Source organism: Ruditapes philippinarum, unplaced genomic scaffold, assembly GCF_026571515.1.
Source record: "Ruditapes philippinarum isolate M1 unplaced genomic scaffold, ASM2657151v2 ctg1524_1_1_1_1, whole genome shotgun sequence".
Taxonomy (NCBI): Eukaryota; Metazoa; Mollusca; class Bivalvia; order Venerida; family Veneridae; genus Ruditapes; species Ruditapes philippinarum.
In genome coordinates this window covers 305-23,283 of record NW_026854840.1, presented here as the reverse complement: position 1 = coordinate 23,283, position 22,979 = coordinate 305, and the positions used below count along the sequence as shown (strand labels likewise).

Genomic DNA, 22,979 nt, shown 5'->3' with positions numbered 1-22,979 from the left:
AAATCCTTTAAGATCAAAATGGTAAATAAGCCAAGCTTAATTTGAGTTTAATATACATGGAAATCTTATACTAATAAAAAAAAGATGTTCAAGTTTAGTCTGTCTTAAAAGCTTGTCCAAAGGGTTGTTGTGGAATGAAGACAATACCCCCAAGAACCTAAACAATTTATGATCAAGGTTAAAATAGAGAAAAAAATAAGAATCTCTAAAGAAAGCCCAATAAATTTGGCGGACAGCAACAGGAACGCAGACATGAATGAAACTATACCTTTAAAAAGTCGAGTTAATAAAAATGACAGCATTTAAGGCGTATTTGGCCTACAAATAAACTGTTATAAGTCTACAATCTTTGTCATGCATTAAATGGATAAAAGGAAACAAAAAGCCCTTTACATTCCATAGGTTATAGACTATAAAAGAAGTGCACACATACTTGTGTGTTTATCAGTCAGTCACGATGAGCCATTTATGATTCCACAATCGTGTTAAGGTCACAGATGAAACATTCACTTTATCAAATCAGACACTTTTCCATGTAGTAGTTTATAAATAAAATATTAGGCGTCCGGCGCCAATCACTGACTTCAAACCACTTTCTCCACACCGTTGAAGGTTCCAATCCCACAAGAGACTTCAAATTATTTCATGCGTTTGAATGCCGGTAGTTCTACTCAGGTGTCCCTTTATGCATGAACAGAGTTTGGAAAGGCACATGATGTGTTCGTCTGTTCTTAAAACGATATGTTTTACATTTAATACAGAGTGATTTGATGATCAAGTATACGAGTATGAATATTTAACATTGAAAATGAGAAATCAAAACGGTTTACCTATATACTTATATATATATCTTATTTTATAGCTTAATAGATTAAACTTATAATATTCTTTAAGTATATAAAGCATTATCACAGAATATGATAAACAAGATCAACAAGGAAAGGCGGCGTTCAATGAACGCAACCCCCACACGACCCAGCAACAAGAACCAGCGGCAAGGAGCTCAGGCGGAACCCAAAAATGAACAATCGTATTTTGATACCTTAAGATACACAGGATCTGCAACCTACAACTTATTTCGATACCTAAACATACACGGGATCCGCAACGGACAACCGTTATTTAACTACCTTTACAAACATGGTATCCGCAACCCAACTACCGTATTTTGATACTTGTACAACAAAACGCACGATAACAAAAGTAGTTTTAAAAGTAAAACACTATGACATAAATATTTGAATACTTAAAATACTATTGGTATTTAAAGTCTGTGTAAATGTTTGTATAGAAAACGTTTGGTAACCTAGTGCCAAAGCAAGCAGATCAGACTATGTTATAATTTTTGATATAAATGCACGAAACACTTTTAAATTATAGATTTAATTGACGACCTGTGTCCATCCACGAAACTTCTAAGAGTTTATCGAAAGTTAATGTATCATGTGCACTGATATAAATCAGACAACAATTTACAGATTAATTAAATTGGACAATGACATAGAAAATGGAACTTAAAGACACATTATGCCTCAGAAAGGCTATCATTTTCATTTCTCAAAAAAAGTTTATTTTTGTGTATCGTGTTACGGTTTCCAAAATTAAAAATAATTATTTACTTTATTTATACATGAACTTTTTTGCATCTTTTGATCTGTTGGCAATTGATATAGTTATAAAGTGAATTAGTATTTTGCATGGTACATTGTTTACATTTTGTTTCCTTTTACGGCACATAAATGCACGTTCAGCGCTTCTTTTTATCGTTTAACATCTAACATGCACTTAACCGATCATTCAACTCATGTTTGACACTTCTTAAAGTATAAAATAATAGATTTCTAAGGCGGCACTATGTGCCATAATTAATCAGCTCATGTTTCAATTGATTACCAGTATGAAATTGGGAATGCTTCCTCACTCAAACACCACACTATATGAACACTAAAGTTTCACCTATTTATCAAAAGGAATAAGAATAAAACAAATAATTTGGGATTGAATTTATTCTCAAGTTTAGTCAAACATTACACAACACGCGTTAGATGAAAATTGTTTCACAACACGATTGAGTAATGGTTCGGGTTGTTGTCAACTTGACCAACAGCTGTTCCGTTGACATGGATAAGGGTTGGCAAGGACGTACAATCTTGGCGAACAATCTAAAACAAAAGAAATAGAAAACAAATTTGAAAGAAAATATGATAAACAAGATCATCAAGGAAAGGCGGCGTTCAATGAACACAACCCCAATACGACCCTGCAACAAGAACCAGTGGCAAGTAGCCAAGGCGGACCACAGCGGAGTTACTGGTATAGGAGCCATAGCGGAGTTACTGTAGTAGTATCAACTTTGGACCACTTATCGCGAGAACTAATAATCGAGGTCTCTTGAACATAAATCTTAAACATATCACCTAGAATAGCGTTTGTTTCTTCTGGAATGTAATGATTTAGTTCTGTAAATGTTGGCAAAAATACATTTGAGCCGCGTCACGACAAAAGCAACATAATGCGTTTGCGACCAGCATGGATCCAGACCAGACTGCGCATCCGCGCAGTCTGATCAGGATCCATGCTGTTCGCTTTCAGTTTCTCTACTTCTAATAGGGTTTGTAACCAAACAGCATTGATCGCGGATGCGCAGCTGGTCTGGATCCATGCTTGTCGCAAACCCATTATGTTGGTTTTGTCGTGACGCGGCTCATATGAAAGGATAAACCAGTACCGAAAATCCTGCTCTACCACTGAGGCATTCTGTAAGAATACCAGCCGCTTCCGGTTCGACCGTGCCATCGGGTCTGAATATTGCTACAGTAGTATATGGTGTCATAGTTCCACTGTTACATTGCGTCATTACCTATAAATAGCATTGATAATTATGGAATGCTAAAGTTTAGACAAATACCGAAAATCCTGCGCCACCACTGTTACATTGCGTCATGACCTATAAATATCATTGATAATTATTGCAATATTAAATGGAATGTCGAATGGACGTTGAAAATTACATATTTAACACAACAAAACTAATTATCCCCTTGTGTTGAAGTTAAGATCTGTATGCGAAAACGTTTTTAATCTGGATTCCTCTCGAGACAAATAAACACTCTGTTTGAATGAGTCTGTTCAGGCGGATAAAGGAACATTGTAAAATGCATGAAGCCCCCTTAGCACCGTTTGTAATTGTATTTAATCTGCATGGAATTAATATTTATGAAAGACCAGAAATTGATAACAACACTGAAATTATATGAACAGGGCAACGTTTTACGTTTTTTAAGGCGTAATTGGAGATGTTTAAAAGCAATTATCATTACGTCCGGGCCCTTGGTCCAAGAACTAGATGCCTGTGTTGAACAGCATTGCATAGGTAGCGCCTCGTTCGAACCAAATGAAGAACTAGAACACGTGGCGGCGTTGGCACTCTGGAGAGAATGTTGCGACGCCAAAGACTGCAGAGTGCAAATATGGTCACATGTGTTTGGTTGACCTATATGGATAATATATACATATATTAACTTACTTTAACAGAGCTCAACTAAGGTCAAAAAATCTAAAACATTAAATTTGAAATTCCTGCATTGATCAAGTGAAGCATTTAATAAATTGATTAAAAAAACGGATACAAAAGAAAAATAATCATAATTAAAATGAATATCGACTTTTGTACGATCTCATTCTTATGTATGATTTTAGTGGTTGGCCTGTCGTACTCTGCCTTGTGCCCTGTCCTGTTTTTGTTTGGGGTCCTCCTGGGATCCTTGCCACTGGCACTTGCTGCTTGGTGGGGTGGGTGTTGCGTACATTGAACGCCGCCTTACGTTATTGTTGTGCTTGTGGTATTTTAGTTCTATCTATTCGACATCTTTCTTGCTGGGTGGTTCCAGTATTCCTCACTTTAATACTGTTGAATCACTCTTAGGATATATGGCCTGCTTTTTAAATTTGTCTTTTGACGTTATATCTGTGATATGCAGGCTTCATAATCTCAGACCCCCTTTTAAAATTCTATTTTATTTAGTTCCGCCTATTGTTTTCTCGTTTAGGGCACACGCATTTTTTTACTTGGGGACCATATGCCGCTTTTCATGGAATGACACTAACGTGTCACGTTGAATGTTCCAAGATAACCGCCATATGAACACATCTGCGGATGTTTAAACTTCCAAATTTTACCAGTTCATGTTAAATGTTGAATTCTGCTTAAGCCGGTGCTGGGGGCGTTGACGGTAGTTTCCACTTGACAACAGGCTTAATCAAACCGAGCCTGCAACATTTTCAATTTTGCCGCATTGGGTTTTCTTTAAGGATTCTTATTTCACTCTATTTCCTTGTTGATCTTGTTCATCATATTTTATCATCAGCCCGATTTGAGTGAGAAACGTTTCAAGAGTTTCAGTTTTGGTAAATGTTGTACATAAAAAAATATTAATCTGGAAAACCAGGTGAGGGAATGATCTGTAAATATTTGCGCACAACTTATTGATCAAGACCTTAATCAAATGGTACATGTACACAAGTATCTTAAAAGTATTTCCAGTGCCGTAATGTTTAAAAAAAACTAGTACAAGCTATGAGGAAGCAAGATCGACATACAACTAGGACACATGAACACAGAGATAAGAAAATATATATTAAACATAAGGCTATGTAATGTTTCATTATTGAAGATTTTTTAAATGGAAAATGGTAAAACAATGATTGCTATACCTAATTTCAAATGGTTCATGCTCGGTTTGATTGAGCATGTTCATGTACGGAAAATTTAATCTAACCGTCCACACCCTCAGCACCGTCGCTTTTTTAATCATATACAAGTTCTAATTTTGTCTAGAGTATCACAAAGAGGGTATACACTTAGTAAATTTACAGTAAGGTATATGATTTAGCCAATATTTTACTGCTATTTGGCAACAATTTCGCTAGTGACGCAGTCTAAACATCCAACACTCTATATCAAAATAAATGCCTTTCATACCTTTATCACAAAGAGCACCAAAATACCCTGGCAAACAGCTGCAAGTGGCCTGACCGGAAGAGTCTCTGTTACATGTTGCACCGTTTTGACACGGGTTAGTAGGGATGCACGGGTCGTCTTCTGTGAAATATATATAGATATACATCTTTATCTAGAAAATGTGATCCCTTGAAATCATGAAAAACAGCAATTTAGCAGGAACATTACAGACTTGGTTTGATTGATTCTGTACATGAGGAATAATGAAAAAGTGCAACATCCCTCACGCCCCCTAGCATCGGCATGAGCGTAACTCAATAGACGTCATGACTGTGGCCGTGCGACCTAAGTTTTTACTATTTTCTCGGAAGAATACTTAGGCAAATAGGCATAACAATGTGGCAAACATTTAGCAATAAACATTGGGGTCCGTCTGGGCTCCTTGCGGCTGGTTCTTGTTGCTGAATCATGTGGGGGTTACGTTCATTGAACGCCGCCTTTTCTTGTTGATCTTGTTTATCATATTTTATATCCGCGTTAACGTCAAGTTTCATTTATCTTATTGTTAAACGGACGTTGTGTCATTTGTTATTTTATAGACGTGAGAAAAGAAAAAAGTCGAAAGCTAAAGAAAAGCGTTTGTTTTCATCAATTGATTATATAAAAACATGTTACCATGAGCACACTGTACACCACTGTATCCTGTTGCGCATGTGCAGTGAAAGGTACCTGGTAAATTTAAACACGTGGCATTGTTTTGACAAAAGTGGTACATCGTGCATTCGTCAATATCTACAATGAAAATCAAATATATCCAGTACTTGTTCAAGTAATTGATGGTGTTGTTGTTGAATGTAAACATTAATACTATATTTCTGTTTTCTTTGATATAAATGCAACTACACTGATGATGATGATGATGGTGGTGGTGCTGCTGCTGCTGGTACTGGTGCTGCTGATGCTGATGAAAAATTGTGTTGATGCCGGAAGAATGTCAATGAAATGAATTTCAGCAGGATGACTGTATTTTATATAAAACTGAATAACAGAACAATTATAAAAGCATGGACGATATATTGAGGGTTTTTGTTTGTGTGTATGATGAAATTTTATTTCATCGAGTGGGATTTAAAAACAGTATTACGCCACTCGTGAGCATACTGTTTTTAAAGTTCACGAGATGAAATAAAATTACATCTTACACAAAAAACAAACAATTTTTCTTTTTATTTTATGCTTAAAAACAAGTTAAAACGAAATTTCCATAATATTAACGTTAATATTAAAATCTGTTTTCCCCATTGAGAGCCCCATTTAGTCGGAATTTCTCATAAAAAAACAAGAAGTCTTGAGCTGAAAAATAAGTCCGACAATCAACGTTATTTAAATGACGGTGATTTACTCATTTTATTAAAATAATATGAATGATCGGTTGAGTCTTGTAGGAGAAAAAGTCCAACAATCAATCCATATTTCTGTTACTTACTGCGAATTTATATTTGACTTGGCTTTGTTAAATGTAAGCGGCAGCCATTTTTTGAAGTTGTGTATTTCACTGGAGGAAAATAATTGTGTTTGATTCAGAGGGATATCATTTGGATTTGTTAGTCATACACCTTTTAAAAGAAAGAAAACTTATTTGAGGATTGTAACAGACAAAAACTTAGTGTTGACAGATGTGAAAACATTTTTAAAAAAGCAGCTAGGAAAATGAAAAACTTGGAAGCTGGCTCAGGAACGCTTGGTTGTTTACTTGTTCTTCGAGCTGATGGTTGTAATTGCTTTTCAATTTTTCATAAAGCATTCGGCTGTTATTGCTCGTAGGATACTTTAATATGCCCAAATGTCATCAAGAGCAGTTTTGCATGTGGAAAGAATGTATTTTTCAGACTGTAAAAATGAAACATAAATTTAGAGACGAAATTTGGTGATTGGAATTCGAATGAATAGAAGTAAGTTTTCATCTTTTTATTACTTTTAACATTTAAATTATTTATCAATTTCAGCCTTGCTTTTTCTTTAAACAGCCTGACATTGTCAGAATTGTCAGCAAAAATAAAATTGAGGTACCACATGGGAAAAATCTTTAAAAAAGTAGTTTCGTCATAATTGAAAAGTGTGAAATTATATTTTGATAAATTTCACTGTGAAATTATCAAATATAATTTTCACGGATAAATCAGTAATCTACTGAAAAGCATAAAATAATAGGATTTAATTTCTAAATTCAAATATTTGACCTGTTTTTTGTGCTTAAATAGCTGCAATCATATTAATGTGCATGATTGTTTTATTGCCAGTGTAACAGTGTCACTCAACCTAAAAGGTCATTCTCAAGGTTAGCATATTTTTATTAGACACCTTTTTGTATTTGTTATTGTCGGTATGCTATTTACATCATGTCTTACACTGACTGGCTTGAAACTGACCAGACGTTTTTCTCTAGCGTGGAAGACATTTTTTTATCAAATACAGACAATAATCAGGTAAGTAACTTATTATTATTGACTTGATCCCAACTGTATAACCATATCATGATTTTGATTTGATATTTCAGCATTTATGAAACCTCATCGATCTATTTTCAGAATTTAGTGAACTATTTTGAAGTAACATTAATAATGAATAGAAGATATTAATGAGTGCAGAATATGCCAGTGGCTCGCATAATATGATTTTAGTCAACTTGTTCAATAAATTTAGTATCAAATCTACAAGAATGTTATATTCTATCATATGTCACATTTATAAAATAAGACCTGTTCAAAAGCGCCTTTAATGGTGTAACGCTAATTTTGTGCGCTTTAACAATTTGTTTATATAATACACAAATGACGTCACGTGAAAGTTCTATTACATTAGAGTAACATCGTTTTTATTAAATGGCTTTATTACATTCCTGCGCCGTTGTTTATGTGTTAAATGGTATTATCTTATGAAAGACATCAGCAAAATTAAATACTAAATATCAATTACCGTTGTCACACACTGTCCCTGTCCAGCCATCTTTGCAGTTACAACTGAAGGCCCCGTCTGTATTTGTACAATTCCCGCCATTTTTACACTGATCAGTGTTGTCACACTCATTTATATCTGACAAAGACGAATTAGGTTATAACTTGGAAGATAAATAAATCAGTCACCTTGACTTTGACCCATGGTGGACCAAAACCAATCTTTGTTGGTTTTCCACATATAAGTTTGCTATGTATACCAAGCTTGATTACAATATCTCATTTATTGTCCGAAAATCTTTTTTTAGTTTAGTTTTAGTTAAGTTACCTTGGGAGGTCAAATCTCAACCAGGATCTTCTTATAAGCTTGCTATATATACCAAGCTTGATTACAATATCTCATTTCTAAGATTTGCTATCGTCTGAATTTATTTTTTTTTAGTAACAGTGCTCTTGACCAGCAGGGCGTCCAAATGCAATTCAAACCGGTGTTTCCACATAACATTGCTATATACCAAATTTTATTACAATAACTCATTCCGAACTCTAGTTCACATATTTTGTCCAGAAACCATGAGGCTGACCGACCGACAATCCGACTCGTGTATATATACCCCTACTTTGTTTTCTGAATGTTTTTCTCTATCTATGTGTTTTATATAATAACGGAATAATAGAATAACATATGAATTACTCAAAAGTAACTTCGAGTCTATTAAACTCAGTGCACGCCTGGTAAATGATAGAGCTACCTCTTTCTGAGTTATACGGTAAATTGCTCTATCGCTACTTCCAAGCTAGTGAATGTCGCTAGAATCAGCTGTCAAAAAAGGTAAAGTGTTTTCTTTTTTCATATATTTTGTAAACATAACATCAAATATCGAAATCTGAGAATTCTATACCATGTAAATTTGATTAAAGTTTCCAGAAAGCGTAAAGATGATAAAATTACGTTTGAAATACAGTTGTATGGGCGTTTCCTAGTCAGCAAATTTAGCGTTTAAATGGACCGTTTGATCATGAAAGAGATGATTTATCCTCCTATTTACATTTAAAAGAGACCCAAATTAAAATCGAATACGTTTCATGTAGATATTAGGTCTATAATGCAAATAAGATTTTTATCGGAACAAAACAATAGTTATTAAAGAAATAAAATATGATATTTATTCTGCGAGAAGGCTCTGTCGTGAAGGAGGTAGTTATAGCTAAATAGAAAGAAGAATATACGGCAGCTAGGACATTTAATTTTAACCTGCATTACAAATATTTCTACTTCGCACAAGCAAACACTTCTCGAAAAGATTTGCAATACGGTGTAAAATATATGTGTTTTTTTTAGCAAACGAAGTGTACGCTTTTGCATTTTTAGCTCACCTGAGCTATTAGTATCAAAGGGGGATGCTCCAGCATCAATCGTCCGTCGTCATGCGTCAACAATCGTTTTCTTCTCTAAAACTACTAAGCAGATTTACTTCAAATTTGGTCTGTAGCATCCTTATGACAGTCACACTGAAATTTGCTCATATCATTCCAATTGGCCACTTTTAGGGATCAGCAGAGCTAAAAATAGGAAAACATTTAAACATCTTCTCCAGAACTTATTGATGGATGATCACCAAACTTTATCTGTAGCATTATTGGGTAGTCTTTTATCAAGTTTGCTCATATGATTGGCTGGCCCCTTTTATGGGTCTCTAGGGCTAAAAATAGAAAAACCTTTAGACATCTTCTTCTACAGAACTTATTGATGGATGATCACCAAACTTTATCTGTAGCATTCTTGGGTAGTCTTTTATCAAGTTTGCTCATATTAATTTGATTGGCCCCTTTTAGGGGTTTCTAGGGCTAAAAATAGAAAACCCTTTAGATATCTTCTTCTACAGAAATAATGGATGGATGATCACAAAACTTTGTTTGTAGCATTTTTGGGTAATCATTTATCAAGTTTGCTCATATTATTTGATTGCCCCCTTTTAGGGTCCGCTAAAGCTAAAAATAGAAAACCTTTAAATGTCTATTTCTACAGAACTAATTGATGGATGATCACCAAACTTTGTCTGTAGCATTCTTGGATAGTCTTTTATCAAGATTGCTAATATTAATTTGATTAGCCCCTTTTAGGGGTCTCTATAGCTAAAAATAGAAATTCTGTTAAATGTCTATTTCTAGAGAACTAATTGATGGATGATCACCAAACATTGTCTGTAGCATTCTTGGGTAGTCTTTTATCAAGTTTGCTCATATGAATTTGATTGACCCCTTTTAGGGGCCGCTTCAATTAAAAAAAGAATTACCTTTAAATGTCTATTTCTACAGAACTTAGATGAATGGATGATCACCAAACTTTGTCTGAAGCATTGTTGGGTAGTCTTTTATCAAGTTTGCTCATATTATTTTGCTTGGTCCCTTTTAGGGGCCGCTAAAATTAAAAATAGATATACATTTAAACGTTTATTTCTACAGAACTAATTGATGGATGATCACCAAACTTTGTCTTTAGCATTATCGGGTAGTCTTTTATTATGTTTGTTCATATTAATTTGATTAGCCCCTTTTAGGGGCCGCTTAAGCTAAAAATAGAAAAACCTTTAAACATCTTCTACTTCATAACCAAATGATGGATGATCACCAAACGTTGTCTGAAATATTCTTGGGTAGTCTTTTATCAAGTTTGCTTATATTAATTTGATTAGCCCCTTTAAGGGGCCACTAAAGCTAAAAATAGAAAAAACATTCGAACATCATTTCCTACTGAAATAATTGATAGATGATCACAAAACTTTGTAGCATTCTTTGAAAGTCCTTTACCAAGTTTGCTCATATTAATTTGATTAGCCCCATTTAAGCTAAAACTTAAATGCCCCAGGTCATGGCATTTCTTCAAATTATTGTTTAAACATATTCTATGCTCAAATTTAATATTAGAATATATTGACATTCCAACACTAAAAAGCAGTTGTTTCTGGTGAGCGACTCGAGGCCACCATGGCCCTCTTGTTTCCAATTTGAATTACTATAGATATACATGTATTTGTCAGCGGTGCTCTTTTTTGTCCATGACTTTAGTTTATAGTTTAGTTTTATTTCACATTACATGTCCAACTCCTTTCACCATTATGTCCTTTCCAGGTTTTTGTTTGGTGCCTTCTCCTTCTGGGTGCCCTACTTGTGTGTCGGGGACTGCGTCCTGTGAACGTTGCCTTTGCCTTGTTGATCTTTATTCTTGTTTTTTGCATCTATCAGCGAAACTATTATAATTCCTGCGTTACTTTCTTCAATATAAGTGATTTTGCAAGTTCTATGCTAAAAGATTGAAATAATCTTGAACTCTGTCAAAATGTAATACATATTTATTGTTTTAATTGTTTTTTTTAATTAAAAAAAATCCAACAATTGATTTATTTAATCCTGTTTCATAAATTACAATGCAACCTCAACTATACAAAACACTTGGTAAAATACCAAGAAAAAAACTTAAAACGTGCATAATACTCCAGCAACAGCCAAAATATACATTTTCAAGAAGTGCTTGTATGTGGAAGTTGGACTGCATTATTTATTTCGTCATGATAAGAAATGATAAATATTTTATAAAGAACGCAATTCCGTGATGGAAATAATTTCCATTAATTGGACAATGTTACTGACCTGTATCACACTTAGTACCTGACCAATTAGGAGGGCACGTGCACACATAACTACCTCCTGTGCTTTTACACCCACCTCCATTTTTGCATGGTTGGTCTCCACATGGATCTGACGTAGTGCTAACATCTAGGTGGTAAGAAAAAATAACATGACTTAGTGTTGCAATATATTCTTCTGGCCCTTGATTCTAATACTACAGTGTCACTACTCTGCTTTAGCCGATGCAGTGGGGCGGTGGTGGTTGTGTTGGTAGTTTTCACTCCAGATTGCGGTAGTAAGCCACATTGAATTTGTCAGAGCACAATTCACCCACCGCATCGTTCCTGTGCAAACTGTCAAGCTGTTTACTAGTACTAGTTGCATTCACTTTCGCAAGGAACTGTTACTTCTGTTCATGCCAGATCAGAGGTACAGTGCGAAAAATGTGAGTTTTTTTAATGACAACTAAATGAACTAGAAATTAACATCTTCAGAATAAACGATAACGAAATTTTATCTTTTGATATATTTTTTTTCAAAAATTATTTGAAAGTTTATAGCCGTTAAAGCATTGATCCCTGACCTGTCTAATTCTATAATTATCAGATAATTTGATACACCACAACATATTTATTAACAAAAAAGCACACGTGAATGTTGTTAATTTAATTGTTATTCGGTAGGGATATATCAATACCTGTTTCACAATAATCTCCAACATATCCGGTCCTGCACGCGCAATAATATCCGTGTCGGTGATGTAAAGAATGATGGCATGTACCGCTATTTTGGCATGGATTGTTTGAACAGGGATCAACTATCGATGATTAAAACAAAGAATGAGACAAATGTTATTTACATTGAATTTATTAATAAGCGTTAAATATTATTGACAAAATTCAGGAATTAACTCTTTTCTTCTGCATTTGATTCGCTTATGTCATTATTAGTCAGTCACTCGCGTATAAAATTGATAACCACTGATAAATTAAACAAGAAGGCGGGTAAGGTGAATTGACCGCCGATTTCGGACCAATCAAAGAAAAAAGAAAAGGAAAAAAAGACGAAAAAAAAAACGAAAACAAAATCTTATAATTATGTTATAATAGTTTTTAAATGGCCTCAACCATTCGAATAGCATTGTCTTTTGTATGAATGTCCTAACATCATTTCCAAGTGAAATAAAATCGTCAAAACAAGATGATTGTGACAGAAATTCGTCATTGAAATGCAAGTCGCAAAATAATATGTTGACATATTTAAAACAATAATAAGTTCGAATAAGTACTTTGAAATTACGTTCAACCACTAGGATTATTAGGACAGAAACAGCAGATATCCTAGAAAATACGGTGGCAAAGAGGTGACATTTGCAATATTATTTTATATTGTTGCCACAACTTATTATGTTGTAGCGATAAGACAACATCTTGAAGTCACCTCAAGATAATAAGATGTGACCTCAAGATAGGAAAAGAATACTGCAAATGCAAATGTCACCTCTTTGCCACCGTAAGAAAATTTTATACAGAAATGAAATAGTACCGATTTCGCAGCTAAAACCCATCCAGCCTGTTTGACACTCGCATCTGTATTGAGCCATCGAAAAAAGGTGATAAGACATCTCATTGTGACATGTTCCACCATGTTGACAGGGATGGCTTGCACAGTGGTCTTTTACTAAAAATATCATATTTAATAACATAACAAGTCAGTAACTAAATCAGCATATGTCAGTCATTGGTAAATGCATTTGTTCTGTTAAACGTTTATACAAACGATTAAAGGAATAAATTGTTATTTTGGAAAAAATCGGATTCATATTAAATTTTGCTAAAATCATGAACCGTTTCTTCACACGCACGCACATAAAACGCCGTTCCTGACCCTCCATTATCCCTATTCAACACACACATACACGACACAAACAGATGTCGACAATTGTTTTAAGTACCTTTTCTCTTCCCCGTTCGTTAAGACAGAGGAACAGTTTTGATTTACTTGAATGAAACATATGTAATTGGATTTTTCTATTACAAACCTGAATCCAGCGCAGTGCGTATTCTGTCTATGGTCTTTTTTGTTTGTTATTATTTTTATTTTTTTTGTAAGGCACTTAAATTGTTTAGAATAGCTAATGCAAATATAATCTTTTTTATTGTCATTCTCTAAGTTAAAAACAACGAAAGCGTTTTAATTATTGCATGATACTAGAACTAGATTGAAATATTGCATACATGTTTCACAATGTTTTCCTGTGTAAGCATCTGTGCACCTACATGTTGCGTACAAAGAGTGATTTTCGCAAGTTCCTCCGTTTTGACACGGATGTCTTGAACAATGGTCTTAATAAAGAAATAAACAACATATCTATACTTCATTAAATTTAGTGCAATGTATAAATTCTGCAAGAACAAGTTAAGAAAGGAAGTGTCAATAATATTCTTTTGTTTAAACATATTTAAACTCGACTTGTAAACAAGTTCTTGCAACTTTCTTCATAAGATACTAGTACTGGTTTGTTCCAGGAAACGGACTGGAAATAATATTCTTTAAAAAGTCTTTCTAACAGTTTTGTTTTTTTTTTTCTGTTTTTTTTTCCGAATTGTTTTTGAAGTGTTTGATAAAATTAAATATAGGAATTTTAAGGTCATTGTAATAAGTCTTACATGATGTACTTAACAGAAGAACATGGATGTTAAAGACGTTTACAGATGAAAACAAGCAAATTCGTTGAATTTATACCCCCTGCCGAGTACTGGTTATTACTAACAAAATAACTGAAGACGTAAGGCTTTATTTATATATTTATCATGGCATAAACAGTAATATTTTTAGTACATAATAAATATTCAGGGCAAGAAAAGAGCCTTAATTAACTCGATGTTAAATAGTAATATCTGGACATGGCAATGAGAGGTTAATTGCCTTTTTGTGTCCATGGTTCTTATAAAGTTTTGTTGAAATCAATACAGCAGTTGCAAAGAAATAGCAATATTGCTCTATATGTATACTACATAACTTATCAAGGGCCATAATTCTGTAATGAAGGGTCTGGTCTGAACAAGGCAACAAATTATGCACATCTCATCTTAGTATTAATGATTCCAATAAAGTTTAAGTGAATTCTAGTCAGTAGTTGCAGACAAGTAGCGTGGAAAAAAATATTGCTCTATATGCATACTGCATAATCAAGGGTCATAACTCTGAGTTAGCGTCTGACCTGAACAAGGCGATATGCGCATTACCTCTTGGTTTTAAGGTTCCAAAAAGTTTGCCCTATATGCATACTTCATAACTAATCAAGGGCCATAACTCTGAGTTCAAGTGTCTGACCGGAACAAGGCAACGATATGCGCATCTCCTCTTTGTATTGAAGGTTCCCATGAAGTTTGGTTGAATTCCAGCCAGTAGTTCCAGAGAAGTAGCGCGGAAACGATTATTGTTCTATATGCATACTGTATAACTAATCAAGGGCCATAACTCTGATTAATAGTGTCTGACCGGAACAAGCTGACGATATGCGTATCTCCTCTTGGTATTAAAGGTTCCAATAAAGTTTTGTTGAATTCCGGTCAGGAGTTGCAGAGAAATAGCGCAAAAACGATTTTTGCTCTATATGCATACTGCATAACTAATAAAAGGCCATAACTGTGAGTTAAAGGCTCTGACCAGAACAAGCCGACGTTATGCGCATCTCCTTTTGATATCGATGATTCCTATAAAGTTACGTTGAATTCCAGCTAGTAGTTGTAGAGAAGTAGCGCGGAAACGATTTTTGCTCTATATGCATAATCCATAACTAATCAAGGACCATAACTCTGTGTTAAAGGTCTGACTGAAACATGCCGACGATATGTGCATCTTCTCTTGATATTGATGATTCTCATAAAGTTTCATTGAATTCTAGCCAGGAGTTGTAGAGAACTAGCGCGGAAACCAAATTCGGACGGATGGAAGGACGGACAGACAACGCCAAAACAATATTCCTCTCCCGATTTCATCGGCGAGGGATAATAATATGTACACTTGTTTGTTTGTTATACTAAATATGCCAAATATATTTTGATATAGCATACCCACTTTATGGTAATCAGGCTGATTATCATGATGACTATAAAGGAATCTACTGACTTTAGCTGAAATGTAAAATAGTGCATAATATATAAGTAAAGAACTTTTTTAATTTTGTAAACAATACAATATAAAGTATGGACTAAAACTATTTATTGGCAGAGTGATAATATGTAGGAATCTAAGAATCACAAACCGCGTGGGTTCAAACCATGTAAATTGCAAGTGGTTGTGAAACTAAACATTTATTCGTAGGTACTAGTTGGTTCCAGGAACGGACTCGAGAGCATGTTTTCATACGCAATTGAACTTAAATAAATAATGTGTTAACTACATATATCACATTGCAAGAAATGCTGATAATAATAATAATAATGACAGTGATAGAAAAGATGATAATGTACTATGTTTCTTAAATCCTACAAAAGGAGGGCTTAAGGTATGACCCTCCCCCTTATGAGCACTATTGAGTATTGAAAGGAACTCAATTTATTTTAATCAGTTAGATATATGCCTTAAAGCGGCTTTTAGATATAAAAAGCGTACCGGTAGATTAGAGGTATGACGGGGTTTCCTTGCCTATTTTCATTTTTGTTTATATCGTTCCTTATGTATTTTACCGTCGGTTTATTTCATTTTCGGCCTTAATTCTTTTGATTTGACAATAGTATGAAACAATTTATCTAAAACTCGCATATTTAACCTTTAGAAAAAACTGAAGGCCGCTTTAAAAGACAATTGCATGCAGATTTTTTTAAACAATAATATAAAGAATGACATATACCATTTGTTTTCCCGGTTGCTGCCTCTGCTCTCAACACGAGAAAAACAGCGACTGTAATCCATATGTAATTCATTGCGCTACGACAAAAAGATAACCCACATTATATCATTTATATTTGTGTCCACATTTTAAATAATATTCTTGTTTTCAAAATGTTAAAGCAATATGCCTCCAGATTCATGTTTATTTTAATGATTTTTATTTAGAAAGTTAAAGTAAAAAAATATGATATGAACTAAGAAAGTAATTTATACATTGCAGCCGACACAATTCAAATAAATTACTAAAAAGAGGTCAAAATATACATTTATTGCGCAAGTCACCCAGTATAGATTGGCGACAAATACTGCAAAATCAGAAATTTATAACAAAGAACATTAATTATTAATAATGTAATGCATCTTCTAAAAAATCAACTCTTAGTATAATAATTCAAATTTGATTTTCTTGATAGTTCTGGCACTTCTGGAGGCATGCTGCTTTAAGATACAGTTCATTGAGATTGATAAACTCAAACGAAAATATATTTGAATATATTCGATAGTTTGCTATTGCACCTTTTTACTACATTAACATATGCGGAAGCCCTCGGACTTGATGAAGCCCTCGCGCTGTTGACTCAGGCTTTTAAATTAGTCTTCGGGCTTTGCAAATGTAGTTCACGGATATAAGAGCATCTGATATAAGAGCATTAGCCATTTACCATTAAAAGTATTATTTCAGTTTTATTAAATTTAAACTGAAATTGCAAATGCATTATCAGTTAACAAACTAAAAATAAAAATACTTTTCAGCAAGATGAAATAATGAAACGTAATAAATGCAATGTCTTGATAATTATTTATATATTAATATTATTTAAAACTTTTTTTTTTAATTTTATTAAATTTACTACGTACCTTCACTTTCAACGTTTTGCAATAGCTTTCTTCTCATGCAAAGGTTAAAGTTTTATCAGCTTTCAGATAGCTTACTGGTCTATTTCGTGTACAGACAATTTAACTTCTACAAATAGAACGACTTTTCATTCACTTTTCTAACTTGCAATTATTATGAACAAAATAGTGAGTTATGTCCTCTTATAGGCAAGCATACTAAATGTTTCAGTACTTTCTGATTTATTTTGCTTTGTAGTATTTGGAAAACTTTGGGATAAATAGTTTTCGTTTCCCTCTTTCTTATTTCGCGGCGCAGTTGTTGATTCGAGGTTTGCTTCTGTACTAGCAACATAACTGGTTCGTGTGATTGTTGCTTCATGTTGAAACGAAACTGTCAAATATCTCAAGTATCTTTATAATTATGTTGATTGAAAATTTGTTTTTATATTTTGTCTTTATAAAATTAAACATGATAAAATAAATTATGCATTGTATGAGAATATTGTTTGACAATTTTGAAAGAATATAAAGTAGCAAACGATATAGTCTTTTTTTTTCCTAGTCAAGTATAGAAAATTATTGTTTTATTTTCGGGCGAACATGAGGGAGAGTGAGGGCGAAAATAAGAAATCCTTAACCATGCAATATAGAGACTTATCATGTAATATAAAGATTATTATAATTCAAATTCTTTATTTCTCTCAGTGCATCATACATGATACAAAAATGAGGTAAATAAACCATGAAGATTTTAAACAAGAGGGCCATGATGGTCCTGGGGTCACTCACCTGAACATAGGCCCCGAAGGCGGGGCCAGTTTAAACCAAAGGGCTTTTATTTGAACAAGCTTGGAAGACACCCATTAGAAGATGTTTCATGATGTTAAGTTTTTACTATACACAAAAAATGAAAAATAATGATTTTTGCCCCCTTCCCCCTGGCAGGGCCAAGGGGGAACCCAAGGGCTTTTATTTGAACAAACTTGGTAGACACCCATTAGAACATGCTTCATGCTAAATATCTTAGCTCTAGCTCTTTGGGTTCTTTAAAAGAAGATTTTTAAGTTTTTAATTACTATATGCAATATAGGGAAAATCAATGACCCCCTAGGGCGGGGCCAATTTTGACCCAAGGGCTTTTATTAACAAACCTGGTAAACATCCATTAGAACATGTTTCATGCCAGATATCTCAGCTCTTGCTCTTTGGGTTCTTTAATAAAGTTTTTTAAGTTTTTACTCTATGTATATAGGGAAAATCAATGACCCCTAGGGCGGGGCCAATTTTGACTCAAGGGCTTTTATTTGAACAAATTTGGTAGACACTCATTAGAAGATGTGTCATGCTAAATATCTTAGCTCTAGCTCTTTGGGTTCTTTAAAAGAAGATTTTTTTTAAGTTTTTACTATATGCATATAGGGAAAATCAAAGACCCCTGGGGCGGGGCCAATTTTGACCCCAGGGCTTTTATTTGAACAATCTTGGTAGACACTCATTAGAACATGTTTCATGCTAAATATCTTAGCTCTAGCTCTTTGTGTTCTTTAAAAGAATTTTTTTTAAGTTTTTACTATATGCATATAGGGAAAATCAATGACCCCCTGGGGCGGGGCCAATTTTGACCCCAGGGCTTTTATTTGAACAAGCTTGGTAGACATCCATTAGAACATGTTTCATGCCAAATATCTAAGATCTAGCTCTTTGGGTTTTTTAGAAGAAATTTTTTTAAGTTTTTACTATATACATATAGGGAAAATCAATGACCCCCTGGAGCGGGGCCAATTTTGACCCCGGGGCTTTTATTTGAATAATCTTGGTAGACACTCATTAGAAGATATTTCATGCTTAATATCTTAGGTCTAGCTCTTTTGGTTCTTTAAAAGAAGATTTTTTAAAGTTTTTACTTTATGCATATAGGGAAAATCAAAGACTCTCTGGGGCGGGGCCAATTTTGACCCCAGGGCTTTTATTTGAACAAACTTGGTAGACACCCATTAGAACATGTTTCATGCTAAATATCATAGCTCTAGCTTTTTGGGTTCTGTAAAAGAAATTTTTTTAAGCTTTTACTATATGCATATAGGGAAAATCAATGACCCCCTGGGGCGGGGCCAATTTTGGCCCCAGGGCTTTTATTTGAACAATCTTGGTAGACACTCATTAGAAGATAGTTCATGCTTAATATCTTAGGTCTAGCTCTTAGGGTTCTTTAAAAGAAGTTTTTTTTAAAGTTTTTACTATATGCATATAGGGAAAATCAAAGACTCTCTGGGGCGGGGCCAATTTTGACCCCAGGGCTTTTATTTGAACAAACTTGGTAGACATCCATTAGAACATGTTTCATACCAAATATCTAAGTTCTAGCTCTTTGGGTTTTTTAGAAGAAGATTTTTTTTAACAATCTTGGTAGACATTCACTAGAAGATGTTTCATGCCAAATTTTCTAGAAGAAGATGTTTTTAAGTTTTGTCTTTTGGTTGCCATGGCAACCAGAGTTCTGCATGGAATGGAATTCTTTGAACAACTTTGTTAAGGCTTTACACAAGGAACATCCCTGTGAAGTTTCATTATGATCTGCCTTATGGTTTCACAGGAGATGTCGTTTGAAAAGTGTGAACGGACAACGGACGACGTACGACGGACGTGCTCAGGTGAGCTTAAAACAGCAGTATTTACATGGCAAGTCATTTACAGAGAACAATTACAACAGTAAGGCTATTTATTCAACCTTCGGTATAAGTATTCGTATACTGTACTTATCTGTATGGTGTCATGTTTTGTCTCGTTTAAATATCGTGTCGTCTGCTGAAATGTGATCTTTTGAAACTTCCTTTTGTGAAACTTTCTTGTTGATACCTCTTTATTTTTTCAGTAATGTCCCGCACAAAGTTCACAGTGTAAAATGTGAAAAAGGCAATAACTCCAGCAGAGCTTTTCAAATTGCACTTCTATTTCATGAGATCTATCTACCTACAAATTTTTATGTTAATATCTCTTGCAGTTTCAGAGTTATGTCCCGGACAAAGTTAAAGGTGTAAAAATGAACAATGGGCAATAACTCCAAAATTAGGCAAAACAGTGTAACGGTTCTTCTGCACTGCACATCTACCCAATGAGATTTATCTTCCAACAAAGTTTTTATGTTTATATTTCTTGTAGTTTCAGAGGAATGCCACGGACATTTTTTTTCTAAAAGGGGAAATAATTTTAAAAACGGGACATTTGTGGTTCTTAGGCACTGCACTTTGCCTCAGTGCCCTCTACCACTGTGTGCAGTTTAAACAAATTATGTCCAAGAGTTTTCAAGTTATGTTCCCGTTCTTGGAGCATAACAAGTAGGTTATAATGTGTGTAATTGTATTGTATTAAATGTCATAAACACAATAAAGGATATCGAAATGTAGATTTAAACGTTTAAAACAGGTATTAGATAGAGAAAATAATTCCTAAGGAAAGCTTAACACGGCAAAATTGAAATTGTTGCAGGCTTGGTTTGATTAAGCATGTTCATGGACGGTTCTGTCAAGTGGAAACTACCGGCTACGCCCCTTAGCAACGGCTTAAGCATAAATGAACTTGTACAATATTGAATATTCGCAGATGTGTGCATGTCAGTTATCAGGGAACCTTCAATGCGACACGTAAGTATACTGACATTGAACCCGGAACCACCATTACTACACGATGTAAGAACACTCGCTGTGTCTGGCACAACTTGCCCATTGATCACGGCAGCGATCGGCAAAAGTGTTATCTTTACAATGCTACAATACCTTCAATTATACTCAAGTAAGTAAAGCACAAGTAAAATGGTTTCCTGCGGGGAACATTTTTAATGATATAAAGATATTTCATTGAACTATTTTCATCATTGTTTGTGGGGGGGGGGTAAATAAACGTTTGTATCAGGAATATACTGTTGACAATAATCGATCAATATAAAAGAAGGTCTTTGGAAACTGGTGACCGTTGAAGACCGGAGAAGGTCGAACATAAAACAATTATTTGTTTTTAATAAAATGATTAAATAGGTCTGCCATTTTATGAATAATTCCGAGCAAACAAAGAATAAAGTAAACACACAAGTTTACGCACACAAGTTTACGCAGAAAATATATCTCTATTTATTATGGCATATGCCACTACGAATATTTTAATTTTGTAGATTTTCAGTATGAACAATTTATTGTTTTTTAAAATTTGAGATAGATTTTAAAGATACATTGATCATTTTCAAACACATCATTCAAGTTTTTCCACCTTAAAACGGTAAAATAATTATAGAAAATTAGAAAATATCACGTAATAGTTGTTTGTTCTTAATTAGGTGTAATTCGGACAATTCCCTTAGAGGGTAAATCCGTAACGTACCGGCAACGGTATTTAGCTAGGTTTTCTAAAAGGTCAATTAACCAATCATGTACGGTTTTACAGATCACATGCTCCTCCATGTACCGAAACAAGTCACGTGCTCCTCCATGCCTCAAAAGTTAAACGCGTACCAATACCCTGCGGGTCTCCAGACCGCAGGGAATAACGGTTATCAAATCATTACCATAAATATCATTTTAACAGTAAAGTAAGTGATTTCCTGTGAGCAAATAGTAGTCCGAGTTTATACAGTCAAAATAAAACGTCACAATAAATTATATTCCATTACACAACTCTTTGATACACTGACCAAATTTTAAACATTGGTTATCGATATTTTGCAATTCAGCCAAAGGAAGGAAAGGATTCCACTTTTTTATTTGTTTGTTTGGCTTTTACAGCGCACTTATACAATTTAGGTCCTATAGACCCCGAAACAAGAAAGATGATTTTGGGGAACCTCAAGTTTCAGCAACCAGGGGTCTAAAACCACTTCACCTGCGGAGCCAATAGATTATGCATATCTTCACGTTATTCGAAAGTAAAGCTCCCGTTGGTGGCCTCAGTTGATTTCTTGACAAATATCTGTAATGTTGCTTTCAACTTGTCTCAATTTTTTGACAGATTCTATGGAACATGCCTTTTTCGCAAATACCTAGATTACCATTTTGGATTTTGTATCAAAACTGCAGTCACAACAGTGTTTAGAAGAAATATAATTTTGCATCATTTACTAATATTTTAATTGGAAAGAGATGTTTATTTTCTAAGAAAATAATGAGTTTTACGAAATGATGCAACGGCAGTTGGAATAAAATATGATACGACGCAGTGTAATTTTTCGCAGGTCTTTTCAAACAGGGATAATTTTAGCAATTTATATGTCTATTTTATGGAATAATCACTTGCGCTAGATAAAAACCCCAGATTATTTGCGGTATATAGCGATGTTCTGTTTCTTTTGATTATTTAGAACACATTGTGTCATGTCCAGTATAACATTTAGTTTGAAGGTTTACATTGCAGAAGCTACTTTACAGTTAAACATGAGCATGTAGCTTAATTTATCATAATTTTTTTTAAATAATGTATTTTATTTCCTGTATGTTCAAAATTATCCCTATTTTTTGGCAAAAAAATATAGAAGTCAAATGAACCTGAATTTTTAGCCAGCTCCTCAAAGAAATTTGGGGTTTTCGGGAAAGTTCGGGGATATAAATGTTTTTTTGAGGTTTTTTTTAAAAATTTTAAATTTTTATTAAATTTTTTTAACTGGGGGGGAAGACCTCAGGGGGGCACCTTTGGGGAAAAATTTTTGGCACCGGGCA

General features: G+C 34.1%; 1 protein-coding gene across 1 annotated transcript; it reads right to left on the bottom strand.

The window, feature by feature from the left end:
• Nucleotides 1-1,988: 1,988 nt before the first annotated feature.
• On the bottom strand, nucleotides 1,989-16,475 carry LOC132741242 (fibropellin-1-like). The gene is made up of 12 exons (XM_060729367.1): nucleotides 16,403-16,475; nucleotides 15,624-15,683; nucleotides 13,782-13,889; nucleotides 13,090-13,224; nucleotides 12,242-12,361; nucleotides 11,566-11,691; nucleotides 7,937-8,053; nucleotides 5,636-5,752; nucleotides 4,982-5,101; nucleotides 3,321-3,493; nucleotides 2,729-2,860; nucleotides 1,989-2,162 (listed from the first exon to the last, which is right to left on the bottom strand). Exons 1-12 carry the CDS (start codon nucleotides 16,473-16,475, stop codon nucleotides 2,058-2,060), a joined length of 1,386 nt encoding a protein of 461 aa, XP_060585350.1. The 3' UTR covers nucleotides 1,989-2,057.
• Between the last annotated feature and the right edge of the window lie 6,504 nt (nucleotides 16,476-22,979).

Excerpts from the sequence above, each read along its gene's own strand:
- LOC132741242 (XM_060729367.1), bottom strand. The coding sequence starts at position 16,475 with ATGAATTACATATGGATTACAGTCGCTGTTTTTCTCGTGTTGAGAGCA. Across the intron at positions 5,753-7,936 it reads AGGGACAGTGTGTGACAACG|ATATTGACGAATGCACGATG; the intron begins GTAATTGATATT and ends TTTTCATTGTAG. Across the intron at positions 3,494-4,981 it reads TGGTGCTCTTTGTGATAAAG|GTCAACCAAACACATGTGAC; the intron begins GTATGAAAGGCA and ends TTATCCATATAG.